The 17,893-nt window shown below is 40.7% G+C and overlaps 1 protein-coding gene across 5 annotated transcripts in view; it reads right to left on the reverse strand.

Moving 5' to 3' along the window:
- MAPRE2 (microtubule associated protein RP/EB family member 2) overlaps positions 1-17,893 on the reverse strand; it is a 152,434-nt gene that overhangs the window by 50,657 nt on the left and 83,884 nt on the right. For 4 of the 5 annotated variants that reach the window (XM_057699705.1, XM_057699703.1, XM_057699704.1 and 1 more), the window contains one exon: positions 13,615-13,742. The exons of the other annotated variant lie outside the window; for it this stretch is intronic. In XM_057699705.1, coding sequence (XP_057555688.1) covers positions 13,615-13,735 — 121 coding nt within the window. In that variant the 5' untranslated portion in view covers positions 13,736-13,742. The remainder of the gene's footprint in view (positions 1-13,614; positions 13,743-17,893) is intronic. 5 annotated transcript variants of the gene reach the window in all.

Below are 17,893 nucleotides of genomic sequence, written 5' to 3' on the forward strand. Positions count from 1 at the left end.
GTCCGAGAATAGAGCTGAAGTGAGAATTTGGCATTCTGGATAGAGGAGGAGAGGAGGCACGAAATGCCTTTATTACAAATGAAAAAGAAGCTAGAAAGGTACATATGAAACCCATTCTGAAGGGGTCAGTTTTCTTATTAGGGTCATCAAAATAGAAAGTTCTGTAAAGCTGTAATATCAGAGAATATAGATAGTTTCTCTATGTCTGCACTCATGTATTTTCATACATTTGTTTGTATTACCTCCTATACTTGAATGGAGAAAAGTTTTTTTTTTTTAAAGTATTGAATTACATCATTGACTATGTAAAAAGGCAAGATTTAAATTAAAAAAGCTTGAGGAGGAGGTAAGAATCTGAAGAGACAGGAGATTTCCTACCTAATTTTTGTGGTTACGGGCTAAAGAAAAGCCCATCTGTAGGTGGCACACAGGGATGTCACTTGTTTAGTAATCAATGAAAAACCAATAAACCAGCAAATACTCTACTCTTAAAGGACCAAAGAATTTAGTTTTGAGAGACCAGAGAAATACATATGGAAAAACTAGCAAAATTACAAAACAGCTGTAAGTGTTATACTATATGGTAGAGACACAAAAATACTCAAGTAGTTCTAAAATTCTGCCCAACAAAACCCCCCAAAAGAGTAATCAACATTATCAAACAGATAAGGTCAAGTCAAACTTGCATGGTCATTTCCAGTCCTCAAGGACCTGGACCTCTAATGTTGAGGTTACAGGTACTCAATGACCCTAAGACTTTGTAAAGCTCTCAACATTGAAGAAAGATCACTCACATCTTGCTGAAGATGATAAGGAAGAATGGGTGGCACTGGAGATGGTCCTCAAAGGAGGCATTCTAAGCAAAAATAGGGAATTAGAACATCTGGTGAAAGATGAGTTTGGGCCAGTGCAGGCTATGAGCAGGGGAGTAACAGAGGGAGATGCTGGAAAGATGGGTTGTGGCCAGACTGCTCAAGGCTTTAAAAGCAGCAGCTTAATTTAATTTGGTAGGTAGTGGGGAACCAATGTTTATTTCTGGGCACAAATGTCTTCAGGGAAGAGTCTCTGAATTGTGCCATTTTTAAGCTCTGATTTTAAGAACTCACCTATTTTAGGGGCAAATGAGATTAAGGGTAAGAAACCTAAAGCTTATAAACCTTTCCCAATTTCTCAGGGAATTTCTACTGAATCATTGCTCATATCATTCTATCAACAGTTCTATATGCCAAGCCACTATGTGAACTCTGGGTACCATAGATGATGAAGAGGCTTCTAGTATAGTCGAAGATGCAGTGATGTGAACCAACCAGCACAGACCTGCAGTCCACTTCTACACCATGGACCACTCACTCACGTTGCCTTTTTAATGTCTTAAGTCACTGTCCCTGGGACTGGGAGCTGTGGGGTTCTTCCCAGATCGAAGCCATTTTACCTGCTCTCCAAGGCTTGCAGGTGAGGGTTCCTTCCCTACTGTAACTCCCCCTCACATCTGGTCCACAAGCTCTCACCAATACCAGTACCAATACCAATACCAATACCATCTTGTACTTTCTAGAGGCGAGCACTCTTCCCCACCGCTCCTGGAGAAGAGGCCTGGAAGCCAGAGAAAGCCCCGAAGGCCAGCAGTGGTACCACAGGAAGCCCCCAGCAATTACAGAGGAACCACCATGTAACATTCATGCAGGCTGTGATACATAAGACAGCATTTTTCTGTAACAAACTGCTCTCTGTATATTTCACAGGTTAATCCCAGAACACCTGCTTTTCTAAGCACAATTCTAGTATTAGGAGGAACCCAAATTAGTATGGGGAATGTATAAGTATTTACTTCTGAGATTCAATCATAGTGATCACAGAAGACATAGAAAGAATGGAGCTGAACTTTAGTTAAAAAAAAGAAGGAAAGAAAAAAGGCAGGAAAGGAGTTAAAAAAAAAAAAACACTGAATTTAAACACAATTATGTGTAATTTTAAAGTTCCCATACACCATGAATTGTCATACTAACGTAATCTAAAAGAAATCAAAGTGGAGAAGTGATCCTCCTTAGGGAGCATGTCGAGAGAAACTGCAGGAAATTGTGCTGTCATGAGTTTCACACTTATATGCTTCTTATTGTCAAATAATTTGGTCACAAAAGCTTATGAGTGTTAATACTTGGATAAGAACAAACTCCTGCAAGGGAGGCGACAAAGAGAGGTAACTTGCAATCGGCCTGAATTATGTAATGGTTACAGGGTGGAAAACACCCAATCTGCGGAGTGATGGTTATTTTAAGAGCTGCCAAGCAATTCAGTTCTTCCGTTTCCAGGTGTGTAATTCTAACATGCCCAAACATTCAACAGGGACTTCTGACATGCCTTTCTTTTTTTTTTTAAATAGTGTCTACATGACTGATAAACTATAACTTTTTAAAACACAACTCAGAAAAAGGAGGTTATAAAAAATATTTTCCTTTCAAGAACAACAGAATTTGAAGACGCTTGGCTTGATCACCTCAGCTGTGCAGAAACTGCATGGCCTACTACCGTTTCAGACATTCAGAGCACAGACTGCCCATTCGTGCTATAAGGCCGTCTAATGGTGAGATGGGCTGGGTGACCACTACTTCTGTCCAGGGACCTTGCTCCACCTTTGCTTTGTACTGGGGAAAGCAGAGAAAAAGGAAGGTGACTGCTCTGGATAGAAATGTGTCAAGGAGAACCTTGGTAGTAAAGGAATGGGTCCGAACTAGGTATAACCTGTATTGCCTTTTGTATCTAGCTTGTATCCCCGGATCCTAGCCCGGCTTCGGACACACTGCAGGTGTTCCATAAACAGCTACTGACTTAAGGAATACACGAAGATGAGTCAAAAATTATACACACTCCGGTTATATTAAAACTTCTATTGGCCGCACTGTCTTATCAGCGCTCTCCATTCAAGGCTGCTGTCTCCCCAGTCACTGCTGTGCAGGTGTGAATGTGTTACATCAGTTCATTCGTAATTACGGTGTGAGCAAAAATGGATGCCCCACCTGTGATGTGCACGAAAGAAGAGCAGCGCGCAGTGATTCGTTTTTGTGGTCTGCGGGTGTACCTGGTGTTAGTTATTGAAGACTTTGTGTGCAGTATGGAGAAAGTGTTTTGTCACAAAGTGTATATGAATTCATAGAGAAGTTCAAGGAAGGTCACACAAGTGTTAGCCATCAAGAAGGAGCCAGATTCCCTTCTGAGGAAGAAGTGAAGACAGCGGTGCATTCATGGCTTGCAGCTCACCCTAAAACATTTTTTAATGAGGGAATACGAAAGCTTGTTGACAGATGGACAAAGTGCATTAAAAAGCAAGGAGGGGCTTCCCTGGTGGCGCACTGGTTAAGAATCCGCCTGCCAATGCAGGGAACACGGGTTGGATCCCTGGTCCAGGAAGATCTCACATGTCGCAGAGCAACTAAGCCCGTGCGCCACAACTACTGTAGCCCATGTGCTACAACTACTAAAGCCCATGTGCCTAGAGCCTGTGCTCCACAAGAGAAGCCACCACACAGAGAAGCCCAAGCAACGCAACGAAGAGTAGCCCCCACTCACCACAACTAGAGAAAGCCCGCATGCAGCAACAAAGACCCAACACAGCCAATAAATTAATTAAAAAAAAGAAAAGCAAGGAGATTATGTTGAAAAATGGTGTATTTGTCTTTTCTAAAAGTTAATTAAAATAAATTCTACAGCCAGAGTGCGGATAATTTTTGACTCACCCTCGCATAAAGTGCTATGTTAAAACATCAAAAAATATCTAAATAGTAACTTTACTGTCTCGTGTGTATGAAAAACCTAGGTAGGAGAACATTTCAATTAAAACCCATTTCATAAATATTTATTGACCATCCACTAAATCTGCATGGCTGTTTGGTCAAAGACCCAAGAAGCTTCTCTAGGCTGACATAATTTCCCCTTTCTTCAAACACGATGGCGTTTATTACCTGCAGCATTACTGCCCTTCTTCTGCTGCCCTGAATCCTAACTTGGGTTTCAGAGTCTCATACATGCATGTACGTGCATAAAACACTGCATCTCCTCTCTGCCTTGATCAAACATTTCTGCCTAAAATGTTGTTTTGCCACCTTTTACAACTGAACAGAAATTTCTCATTCATTAAGTTTAACCCAAACATCACCTCCTCTATGAAGTTTTTCTGTTGCCAGTGCAGAGTTAGCTGTCTCACTATAATGGCTGCAGAAGCCCAGCAGTGGGTTGGACTTGAATTTTAATTAGCGATCTCCCTTAGCTGACTGCTGGGTAACTCTCTAAGACCAGGGGTGGGGTCCAATTCATCTTCCTACTGTGCTGGCACAGTGTCCATATGACCAGAAACCAATGGTGGCTCTAGAATTTCCTCTACATAAAAGGTTTAGGAGCTGCAACCTGGCTGGACCTGGGAAACAGGTACAGTAATAAGGGGATAGAACTGGATGGGAGACGGATGACTATTCTTAAAGGTTGCACCAGCGTATCCCTTTGTACAAGACTAAGAAAACATCAACTTTTCATAAGAAAGGAGTTGGAGAAGTACTGACAGAGGCGCTCAGCACAGCTACAGCAATACAGGTTCACTGAACAGAATGAAATACGTGGGAAACAGTGATTCCTTGAGTCATAAATCCTTTGGGGGACCAAGCTTGTAACAACACTATTCTAGAAGATGTTCTTTTTTCTCAATAGCATAGAAAATGAGTAAATAAGGCTGTTAAGTGTCCTCTCAGGTCCAAGCGTATTAAAACAAGCCTGGTTCAACGGGAGAAAAGAGCCACATTCCTGGGCTTCAAATGTGCATGTGTGTGTCTCTAAGGAGTCGTTATTCTGGTTACTGCTCCACTGACCAGGGATTATCCTGAGAGAACTGTATCACTGTGGATGGCAACATTTGAGAGCTACCTTGTCCTGCGTGGAGGCCAAGGGAGTTTAGAGCAGGAGAGGAGGCAAGGAGAACAGGTGGAGAGGAGGGAAGCGTCTTTCCCCCCTCACTCTCAGCAGGTAGAGTAGAAAAGAATTTGATAAGCCCAGAAGCAAATGCCTATGTGTTTCTACTAGGGTCTCACTACCTTTGGTAAGAAAGTTCTCGATGATGCTAGGTCACAGTGTGTAATCAGCAGAATTACCAGATCTGTCTCACTTCCTCAATTAGTAATTTAAAGGGTGGGGATATGGACTTCTGACTCTGTTCCTAGAGATGTTCAGGGGGCTCCTGATTAATGGATATGGAGAAAATCAGAAACGTGCACACGCATACCCCCCCCCCCCCGCCCCATCCACAGTAGCAGCACACACGGGCAAGGAGAGTGTAAGGCTGTGGTCCAGGGAAGCCCCCGCTAGCATCAGCCGTGAACACCTGGCTTCTCTGGGCTTTTATCCTCTTATATAAAATAGGAATGAAAAAGTCCTATTCTTCTTCTGCACACGGTTGTTGTAAGAATTAAAATAAATAATATATATAAAAGCACAATGAAAATGCTAAAGAACAATACATAAAAGTTGAAGCCTTATGACATCATTTTGCCCCTAACGTATAAAACCATGTATTATGTGGCTGGTTGAAATAATCGGAGCTATAAAAATGAATAGGGTGGAATGGGATTGCTTCAGCTATGAAATATGAATCTCCAAAATGTGTGTTTTAGATTCAAAGGGCAAAGAACCAAAGAACAAAATGAGGTCCTTGGCCTCCTGCTAGCAAAGAAAGGGGATGGACACATTCCTAAGATCCTCCAGTTTATCTACTGAAAAACATTTGAGGGTTTCTCCACTCTTTAAGTCTTTCCCCAGATAAACGTATGAAGTGCTTAAGTAATCACAAATTCATTTATAAAAGGAAATAACTATTTCCCCCCAATTTTCTGCTCTTCCTGTTAAAGTCTTTTGATGATTTAAACTGAAGAGAAAAGGCAAAAAATTGGCAATATAAATACAAAACAACGTTTCATAAAGAATATACCTATCACATAAAGTAATTAAGACCTTTAGGAAAATCAAAATAACTTACAATGTGTTGGAACATACCATTTTTTTTCTTAAGATACTTGTTTTTATAGATCTCGGTGAATGATTTCAAAATAAACATATCATCACATGCCAAGCATCTTATCATAAAGCAAAGACAAAATCAGAGGAGAAGGGGCTCTAAACGTTTCTGAAATTACAATTTTGAATCACAAAACCCACCATGTCCTTGGGCTCCAGCCCTTTGATTCCCATACACTTCACCGAGATTTCTGGGGCCATTGAGTCAGGGTTCCCGGCATAAAGCTAATGGAGTCAGTGCTGAGGATTTGGAGGTTCCTTAAGCCCTATACTCTCATCAATATCACCTTCATCACCTGGACCCAACCCTGCACTTTTGATGACCTGACTCTGACACAATTCTCATCTGCAGACTCACAACCATGGACCCATTCATGGTTTCTGAGCAGGCGAAACCCAGCAGAGTCTTACTATAGCAGATTAGAAGAAAAAGAATCTGAACCCAAGGGGAGACTGCATGATAAAGAGATTGCCAATCAGTGACATACTTACTGAGAACCCTGAAGATAGGATTCATCTATGATATCTGGGAATTTTCCCAGATAAGGGAAAATAGTAAGAGATGAAAGTCTAGGATTTAATTAAGGGTACTGCTTTGTACAAATTCCTACAATTATTAAATCTTGTGACTTTACTGAGAATTCTCGAAGGCAATCAGTTAACATTTCTAATAATACGTCACCAATCTGCTTTGTTCCTGCTAGGGCACTATATTAAGTTCACAGTGATTACATGTTCCTTGAATTTCTGGTTCGTACATAAACTGCCAGCCTTCATTCCAGGGGATCTGTTTTCCCTGTTTAGTTCCCTTAGTTCATGGTGTTCATCACCACCTAGGAGGGGCTCCAGCAGACAAGGATAAGAACAGAGAGGACGTGTCTGGGGGCCTGTCCCTCTGGAAAACACTAACGGAGTTGCCTGACACCCATCCAGTAAGAGGCCTGAGCAGTTATCACCCAAGACAGACTTTATGAAACTGAAAATATTTGTTGCATTTCTCCCAAAGAAATGAGCAATTCCATGGTTTCCTGAGAAAATCCCAGATGTGCACACAGTGTCTTCAAAGAAATAGGGTAAAAACAATTTTCAAATACTCACATGATATCATCAGGAAAAACTCTACATTTCTCTTAGAGAAACAACATGCTTCATGCATTTAAGGGCTGGACCTAATAAAACACACATTATCCTGTATCCTGGTCACCCCATGTGACTCAAGAGGGAGGATTTCTGAGGTGTTTCCTGAACTTGGACCAGTCCAAGGCATCCAGGCAGCACCCAGTTACTCCCAAAGAATCTGAAGGCAGGTGTTTCTCCACCGTGTCCCCCACCTCTCCTTTGGAAGCTCAAAGCTCTTCCAAAACAGCAATGACCACCGTGTGCTCTCTAGCTTTTTGCAGGACAGCGCCCTGCTGTACTGAATTCTTAGAGGACCACAACCCATCTTATTAATCCAGGTCCCCAGGGCCTAAACCAAAGAAGGGCTCAAAACATGTGTCAAATAAAAGCAAACTGATTGTCAGAATATAGTAATGAGATAGATGAAGAGTTGGCCAATTGCTTTCAATATCAATACGTATATATGTGTATGTGTGTATCATACATCATCCATCTATATAAAAAAAACAAAATCTATAGGGGTAAATGGAGGTGAATGCTTACACTTTTTCCACTATGGTGCTTAGCATTACAAAACGCGGTAAACAGAAAAACCCCAACAAAAAGCACTACTTTATGTTTATTTTTGGTGACAAAGTATCAAATATCTGTAAACAAACATCTTTAGAAGGGAAAATATACTACTGTATCCAACATCCTGCTCAAACAATAAACCCCCTTTCGACTGGCACATCCGTGGAGACACAGGTGTGTCTGATGCACCACAGCAACTGAACGCAAAGCTGGACCTCCCTCCCCCCAACCTTCCAACTCACTTCTTGCCCCCTTGTTTTCCAATTAGTTGGTTTGCTGAGACCAAGTAAACAGATTTTAAAATTAACTTCAGCAAAATAAAATTAGAGAAAAACTGTCAGCAAAAACCCTAAAACCCCACCTCGCTACATAATACATCACAAATATGAATAATATTCCACTCTAATACAATCACATCTGTAACAACAGTGACACAATCCAAGATGACTTAACTTTCTGAAAGCAAATAACAGTGTATGATTTTAAAAAGCTAAGTAAGCTCTGGAGCTACCAGGCATCGACAAAATATCCTTACTTGGTTTCAGTTCAAGAGAGCCAACGAGAGATGGTCTACTAAATTTAGACTCTGAGCTGATTTCATCACTAACCTGTCCTCCTGACAGATGTCTCTGCAGACAGAAGGAAGAAGGCACAGGGGACCCCATACTAGGGTGAGATCAACCTATTTCACAGGCACAGACTGCAGCCAAAAATGGTCACAAAGAACACTCCGCTGGGCTCAGAGCACCAGTCCTACAGGTCCCAGACGTGACTGACAACCACACCTCTGAATCCTGCAGTGTTCCCATAAAGCCTAGCTCCTTCTGGGAGTCATCAAGGACTCAGAATTGTCAGTGTGACTATGATATGACCAGCTGGATTCAGGAACTTTCCTGGAAGAAGAAAAAACCAAAAACTTGATCCAAGACAAAACTTGAAGCAATCTGGAAAAGCACAAAATGAAGCTGAATCAAATCCTGATCATTTTTCTTTAAAAAAAATATATATATATATTTATTTTTAATTTTATTTATTTTGAGTGTGCCAGGTCTTAGGTTGCAGCATGTGGACTCTTAGTTGCAGCGGGCATGCAGGATCTAGTTCCCTGACCAGGGATCGAACCCAGGCCCCCTGCATTGGGAGCATGGAGTCTTACCCACTGGACCACCAGGGAAGCCTCCTGTCTTTTTTTTTTTTTTTTTATGCTTGTCAAGAAAAGACCTAGGATCCTTATCACATACCTCTGACTACTACCCCTGACTATATAACCTCTCCCTATTCCCCAGTGAAGGGGGGCACAGTTCTTGAGGCGCTAGCCTACTGTCTTCCCCCTTTGCCTGGCAAAGAAACAAAGCCACTCTTTATCCTCCATAAAGAAAAGAAAGAAAGAAAAGACCTAAAATATTCCATTCTAAAAAATGGTTTCATTCAAACCAAATTTTATTCAAATACTAAAATGCTCAGGAAAATCACTGAGCTGCTGTCACCAGCCTGGTGACAGTACTGGCATCTAAGCATCAGTGGTTTGCTCCTCCTGTGGAGGGAGTGGGGAGGAGGGAGGAAAGCGGCAGAGAGAGAAGCTCAGTCTGCGCTATCCTCTCACTAGTCTCTCTCTCCCGTGCACGCGAGTCAATAGTCAGGTGTCTGCTGGCCAAGCTCTGGCAGTGACTCAGCAGTGGACTCCATGGCTCCCTGCCTGCATCCCAGTTGAGGGGGGAGGGCAGATGTCAGAAGAAAGTTTCAAAGGAAATTTGCATGCTAGAGCAGAGGATGGGGGGTGAAGAGGAAAAGGAAAGATACATTCTTTCCACTCCCAATCAACTCCCTGCCTCCTTTCCTTTTGCTCTTCTGCTCCAGACAGTCCACTACCTTTTCTAGTATCTCCTATATGGTACCTCGAGTCATTAAAGTGGATTTATAGGGATTCTTAGCACCTACTGCCCATTCTCTCTTTTTAAAAATGTTTTTATTTAAAAGTTTTTATTTTTTTGTCTTAAATATATGTCCGTTCTCTCTCTTGAATCCCTTATAAAATACCTCAAGCAGTACTAAAGTAAAACCAAAATGTGTCACCCTGAAAAAGTCCTATACATTTTATAAAGCAAATGAACTAAAACATAAAATATTTTTAAGCCAAACCAATCTGGTATTTCATGTGGTTCCACCCGCTATCCCAATGTGGGAAATCCACAAATATTCATTTTCAAATCAGATGGAGATGAGCCCTATACTGTCACATTACTATAGGCAGTATTCACACCCATTGACAGCCTGTTCATTTATACAAGCCCGCTTTTCACTTGAAATGGAAAGGCTGCTGTTCACAAGAAATGAACACAAACTAAATGCGCATATGACTACATGACCCAGATTTCATGTTCAAAGACAATTTCATAAGGTTACATCCTTGGGATAAAATAACAGGACAAAAGAGTGAGTCATTTTCATTCTTTTGCAACTTATTGCAACATGTTTCTAAGTGTTAAACCTCACACCATCTCTCCTTTAGAAAGCTTTTAAAATGCTGAGATGGAAACAAATGAGATGTTATATAAAGGCAGAAAATTCTGCAGAAAAAGGCACACAGGTGAATCAGTATGTCAGTTCTTTATGCGCTCTAAAAAGCTGATGTTAGTTTTAATATTAGCTGGAGGGAGATCTCTTAGCTGGAAATAAAAGAAATAGGAAATTATGCAAATGGAGAAAAATGCCAAAGGGAGACTGCCAGGATCTTTAGGAAAAAGAGTAAGGAACAATTTTATGGAACAAGAAAAAAAAAATCAGTTAAATATGTAAAGGTATTTTGTGTATGTTTTTCCACAGCATAATACTAAAATAAAATCACACACAGTAAACTAAAGGAATTAAAATGAAAGTGAAAGAAAAAGATATTATCCAAGAAATCTGACTACTCATAAGTATGCTGAGGATAATTCACTGAAGTCACCAATATTTGATTTTGTTCTTATCCTAACAGCACTGTCAGAGCTGCCTTCAATGTCTTCTAGAACCAAGGGTAGAAATAAATAAATTCATAAATAAATAAAAAGATAGCACTTCCTGCTAAATGCTATTGCTGAAGACAAAAGTCACAGACTAAATTATGAATGAGAAAATTGTGCCAGATAAATTCTGGATATTTTAACTTCACTTTTAGTGGTTTGGGGTTTCTCTAAAATGCACTGCAAGCTCTTGGCTGCAGCACAGAAGTACTTGGGGTGCTTGTCAGAATGCAAACTTCAGGCTACATACAGCCAGAGATGCTGATTTAGAAGGGTAAGGATCCCAAGAATCTGCATTCTTAAGCAGCTTCTCAGAAGATTATAAATGCACACGGTCCAGAGTTCACACTCTGATGGAACTACTACTTGAAATAAAAGATCTGTCTCTCTACTAGGACATTAACATATTTTTTTCAGGCCCCCCCCCTCAAAAAATGCCTAAACAAAACCCCAAAACAAACAAACAAATTTCAATAAAGAAAGGACCCTTTAAATATACTGTATTCTTCTAAACCATCAACCTTGTAACCTTAGGTAACCAGTGAGTTGCCCTAATGGCTATGATCTGTTCTCGTGATGGAATTGGTTTCTACAGGTTTCATCAAGCCACACTGGATAGCACTGTGGCCACATATGATTGCAAAATGCACACCAATGCCTCCTTTAGGGAAACTGTACAAGAACTCTTCACAAATGCTGCTAAAATTTTTGTTGAATTTACCTTATGCGAAATTTGAAAGATACGCAAAGAAACGATACACATTTACATAAATAACAGGTACACACACCTACATGTATATATGCACACACACACGCCAGCATTTATTCTACCTGAAAATCCTAATTCGCTCTTCATTTCATTTGGCAGCAAAACCTCCCCACGTGCATTCCACAGGAAGCGCCCCACGGGCCCCTGCAACACTTTAGGCCCACGGCTGGCAACTTTCCCTATGACTCTTTTTCTTATCTCCTTCCTTCCCGTGTCTCTTTTTTCTTGATAACCAACCCCATGACCCTTATCCACAGGTATATACAGCCACTTTCCGGGAAAGATACACAGTTCTGTCTTTGCCCCACAGCAGTTTCAAACTGATGTGCATTCACACCAACATGAGCATTTCTGACGGAAGAGCATGTGTCAGGAGCTGTGGGGAAATGGACCCACAATTACAATATCAAGTGGTATCTGCTGAGAACAGAAAAGGGATGGCCAGTAACACAAAACGCACCTTCTTTTTTTCTCCAGCAAACTAAAAATAAAATATGAGCGAGATCCAGAATTCACAGCAAGAACAGCACCGCAAAACTTGACTAAGCGGAGATGTGCAGTTGAGGAGGACGCAACAGGGGCTGGTTCTGACAGTAACTGTTAGAGTCATTTCAACAGGCCAACAACATGTACCTGGGGCATCCTCATAGCCTACGTCGGCCTTGCTCTAGCTCATCCTGAAGGGCAGAGACCTGGCCGGCGGGCATCCATTACTGACCTCACAAATCACAGGACTGACGTCTGAGACCTGGGCACAGAGAGGGTGGGTGAGGCAGTGCCCAGGTCGTGGCCACCCTCACCATCTTCACCATCAGAAAATGATGACGGGAGAAGAGGTGTCGGTAGATGGAAAGTTTGTCCGCTAGTGGATTCTGATCCCTGGGGGGTTGGACTCGGGCATATTTGAGAGTGACTAGTGGCGCTGTTCCACATTCTGACGGCATCGCGTAAAATCTTCCTACACACAACCCACTGGGAAAGGCAGGAGAACACCCTTCTGCTGCCCCAACCCCACTGCGCCAGCTACATCTGATGACTCTTTCGTATCTCTCATGTCTCATGGGATTTCACATGGACACGTTTCAGTAATATTTTCTGTACATTTCAGATCAGAGCCAGAGAGGAAATCTCTTACCTATTAGTTCCCAAGAAAATACTTTCTGTTCCCAAAGGAAGACTAGTTCTTTGATAAATACTTTAACCTAAGAATGAACGACTTTCCTAGCGACATATTCTTTAACAAGCCCCTGCTTTATCACTGAAGTCAAATCTTTTTTTTTCTCTTTTTAAAACAAGTTTAGCTCTATACGCATTCCCTGCAGACCTACTTCATGGCAGGCAGGCAGGGGGCTGCCTCAGACACTTAAAGATTGAAACAGTCTTGTCCTCAAGGGCTCTGAGTGCCTTCAGAGGAGTAAGAGCGGGACCTTCTAACACACTGCGGCACACTTTATCCCGGAAGCGGGGGCACAGCCCTCCGGGAACACTGCACAGCCTGGGAGATCTGGGGAACCCTTCAGAGGGGGTGACAACTGAGCTGGATTTTAAAGTGTGAACGAGATTTTAGTGCAAATGAAAAGAAAGGCAAAGGGAGCATGACAAAAAGCTATGGGACGCAAAAGGGAAGAAGTCTTTAGGGAACAAAGAGTATTTTGTGTGACTGAGGCACAGGGGCGAGAGATGGAGATGATGAGACCGAGGAGATGGGCTGCAGCCTGAACAGAAAGGACCTTATCAGCCACGTTGAAAAGTGAATTTTATCCTGTAGGAAGGACAATGTGGAACCCGGACGGTTTTTAAGGAAGGACCCAATCTGCACATTAGGAGGAGACATGTGGTGGCTGATGGGGGGGTGACAGACAAAAGGCTGGGAGACCCGTTACAGAGCTTAAGCGAGACCATACATAACACGTGTTTGGGGGCTCGATGCTCTTAGGTGGCCATCATCTAAAATTATATCTGAGCTTTCCCCCTTTAATTCTATATCAATACTTATACATATATTTTTCCTACTCAAAATACGTCATCTGTGGTTCATAAAATCACATTCCACACGATAGGGAGTACACATTTATGTAAATACTTAACAGAATCTCTTACCTGAACAAAGCTGTTCCACTTTCGTGTAGTTTAAAGATACTATGTCATTAACCCAGGCAATGATGTCATGTCTGCTCATGGTCTCTTGGGTTATCGAGGTAGAATACACATTGACTGCCATTCCCCAACTAGAAAAAACAAATGAACAAGTTTATTTACCGACAAGGAAAAAATCAACTCAGAAAGATGACAGACATCCACTCAAGATCTGGATCCCTGGAAGACCTCCCAGGATTGTCAAGGTCCTGCTTGGGCAAAGCCCTTTCTCTTCCCTTTCTCTCTATTCTACATATTTGCTATAAAACAGTTAAACCTGTGCAGTATCATTTTATATCTCCCTCAACTTGATGCAAATGTTCTCCAGGTTCTGAGATTCTTGATCTCTCATGTAATTTCGTGTCTCACTTAGAAGGTGAGTTGGGGAAGTCCCTGGTGGTCCAGTGGCTAGGACTCTGTGCTCTGACTGCTGAGGGCCTGGGTTCAATCCCTGGTTGGGGAACTAAGATCCCACAAGTTGTGTGGCATAGCCAAAAAATAAAAATAAAAATGAGTTGGAAATATTTTTTATCAGTTTTAGAGAAAAGGAAATTCACTTTAGAAACAGGTCACATATACACTTCATTAGAAAAAAAAAATCCTCACCTGATAGCCTCTATATATCCTAAAAGCTTTGGACAAAGCCTTGAAAAAAAAATACAAAAAGTATTTGGATAATTTGAAAGTCCTGCCTGACTGCATGAGTTCTACTTTCAGCTATGACTGTTAATATTTGCCTCTGACCATTTCATGACACCTACTCTTTCCCCCAACTTTTCGCTGCAGGGGTACACACGGACCACAGAAAAGGGAACAGAAAGGTTTGTTTTGCTTAAAATACTTTGATAGCTATAGTTCAGTGTATGGGTTTCCTTTTTTTTAATTAATAAACTTTACTTTTTAAAGCAGCTTTAGGTTCAGAGCAAAACTGAGTGGAAAATACAGAGTTTTCCCATGTACCCCCTTTTCCTCCCCCCCTCCCGCAATCTCCGCCCCCCTCGCTGGTACATGTTAGAATCAGTGAACCGGCACTGATACACTGTCATCACCAAGTTCCATAGTTTACGTTAGGTTCACTCTTGGTGTACATTCTACGGGCTGTGACAAATGTACAGTGACATGTATCCACCATCGTAGTACCATATAGAATAGCTTCACTGCCCTAAAAATCCTCTGTGCTCTGCTGATTCATCCCTCCCTCCCACCATTCCTGGCAACCACTGATCCCTTTTACTGTCTCCATAGTTTTACTTTTTCCAGAATGTCATTTAGTTGGAACCATACAATACATAGCCTTTTCAGACTGGTTTCTTTCAATAATGCACATTTAAGGTTCCTCCATGTCTTTGCACCGTAGTTTTGACTTGCATTTCTCTAGTAATGAATGATGTTGAACATTTTTTCATGTGCCTGTTGGCCCTCTATATGTCTTTTTTGGAGAAATGCCTACTTAAATCTTCTGTCCATTTTTCGATTGGGTTGCTTGTTTTTTGATATTGAGCTATGTGGACTGTTTGTATATTTTGGAAATGAAGCCCTTGTTGGTTGCATCTTTGCAAATCTTTTCTCCCATTCTGGAGGTTGTATTTTTGACTTGTTTATGGTTTCCTTTGTTATACAAAAGTGTATAAGTTTGATCGGGTCCCATTTGTTTATTTTTGCTTTTATTTCTATCACCTTGGGAGACTGATCTAAGAAAGTATTGGTACACTTCATGGCAGAGAATGTTTAGCCTATGTTCTCTTCTAGGAGTTTTATTGTGTCATGTCTTATATGTAAAGTCTTGAAGCCATTTTGAGCTTATTTTTGTGTATGGTGTAAGAGAGTGTTCTAACTTCACTGATTTACACACAGCTGTTCAGCTTTCCCAACACCACTTGTTGAAGAGACTTTTTCCCCATTTTATATTCTTGCCTCCTTTGTCAAAGACTAATTGATCGTAGGTGTGTAGGTTTATTTCTGGGTTCTCTAGTTTGTTCCATTGATCCATATGTCTATTTTTGTGCCAGTACCACACTGTTTTTTTTTTTTTTAAATTAATTTTATTACCACACTGTTTTGATTACTGTAGCTTTGTAATGTTGTCTGAAGTCTGGGAGGATTATGCCTCCAGCTTTGTTCTTTTTCCTCAGGATTATTTTGGCAATTCTGGGTCTTTCGTGGCTCCATATAAGTTTTTGTTTATTCTAGTTTTGTGAAAAATGCCATGGGTAATTTGATAGCGATCGCATTAAATATGTAGATTGCTTTGGGTAGTATGGCCATTTTAACAATATTAATTCTTCCAGTCCAAGAAGCTATCTTTCCATTTCTTTGAATGATCTTCAGTTTGCTTTATCAATGTTTTATAGCTCTTAGCCTATAAGTCTTTAACCTCCTTAACCAGGTTTATTCCTTTTTGTTTTCGATACAATTTTAAAAGGGATTTTTTTTTTTTAACTTTCTGATGTTTCATTACTATAGCAAAAAAAAAGCAACAGCCTTCTGTATATTAATCTTGTATCTTGCTAATTTATTCATCAGTTCTAATAGTTTTTGTGTGGAGTCTTTAGGGTTTTGTACAGAGAGTATCATGTCATCTGCATATAAAGACAATTTTACTGCTTCCCTTCCAATTTGGATACCTTTTATTTCTTTATCTTGTCCAATTGCTCTGGCATTTGAGTAGAATTGGTCAATACTACATTGAGTAGAATTGGTCAGAGTGGGCATCCTTGTCTTGTTCCAGAATTTAGTGGGAAGGTTTTCAGCTTTTCACTGTTGAGTATTATGTTGGCTGTGGGTTTGTCATAAATAGCTTCTATTATGTTGAGGTATGTTCCTTCGGTACTCATTTTGGTAAGAGTTTTATTGTGAATGGATGTTGAATTTTATCAAATGCTTTTTTTCCACATCTATTGAAATGATCATGTGATTTTTGTCTTTTCTTCTGTTGATGTGGTACATCACATTAATTGATTTGCATATGTTGAACCATCCTCATGACGCTGGGATGAATCCAACTTGATCATAGTGTATGATCCTTTCTATGTGTTGTTGGATCCAGTTTGCTAATGCTTTGCTGAGGATTTCTGCATCTATATTCATCAAAGCTGCTGGCCTGTACTTTTCTTTCTTGGTACTGTCTTTGTCTGGTTTTGTTATCAGGGTGATGGGGGCTTCATAGAATGACTTTGGGAGTGTTCCCTCCTTTTCAATCTTTTGGAAGAATTTGTGACGGATCAGTATAACTTCTTTGTATGTTTGGTAGAATTCCCCAGTGTAAACATCTGGTCCTGGACTTGTGTTTGCAAAGATTTTTTTAAATTACAGATTCTATTTCACGTCTAGTGATTGGTCTGTTCAAATTATCTATTTCTTCTTTTTTTAAAAGATTTATTTTATTATTTATTTATTATTTATTTATTTATTTTTGGCTGCATTGGGTCTTCATTGCTGCACATGGGCTTTCTCTAGTTGTGGCAAGTGGGGGCTCCTCTTCATTGCAGTGTTTCTCATTGAGGTGGCTTCTCTTGTGGAGCATGGGCTCTAGGCACATGGGCTTCACTTCAATAATTGTGGTGCATGGGCTCAGTTGTTGTGGCTCGCAGGCTCTAGAGCACAGGCTCAGTAGTTGTGGCACATGGGCTTAGTTGCTCCGTGGCATGTGGGATCTTCCCAGACCAGGGCTCGAACCCCTGTCCCCTGCATTGGCAGGCGGATTCTTAACCACTGAGCCACTAGGGAAGCCCTCTATTTCTTGATTCAGTTTTGGTGAGCTGTATGTTTCCAGAAACATTTCTTCTAGGTTGTCCAATTTGTTGGCATATAACTGTTCACAGTATTCTCCTATGATTTTTTGTATTTCGTGGTATTGGTTGTTATTTCTCCTCTTGCATTTCTTATTTTATTTGGGTCCTCTCTCTTTTCTTCTATTTATTCTTGATTTATTAACTAGAAACTAAAGATTTATTAACTACAGAAAGAAATTTCCCCTCTGAGATACTGATCATATAAGAAAGGCAGGATAGATGCCCAATTCTTTCCCTTTATTTACAGATTTTCAAAACAATGAGGTAAGTTCCCCAATATTCTCCAAACATGACCAATGAGCTTTTATTTTTGAAGTGTAATTACGAACTCATGGATTTAAACACATTTGATGCATTTCAATCCAATGCAATTTATGTCTTTATTTAAACTGGCTTCTGAGTTCTTGTGATGAGGTCCTAGTAGTCTTTGCTAACTTCCCTCCTTTCTGGTA

This window comes from Hippopotamus amphibius, chromosome 11, assembly GCF_030028045.1.
Source record: "Hippopotamus amphibius kiboko isolate mHipAmp2 chromosome 11, mHipAmp2.hap2, whole genome shotgun sequence".
Taxonomy (NCBI): domain Eukaryota; kingdom Metazoa; phylum Chordata; class Mammalia; order Artiodactyla; family Hippopotamidae; genus Hippopotamus; species Hippopotamus amphibius.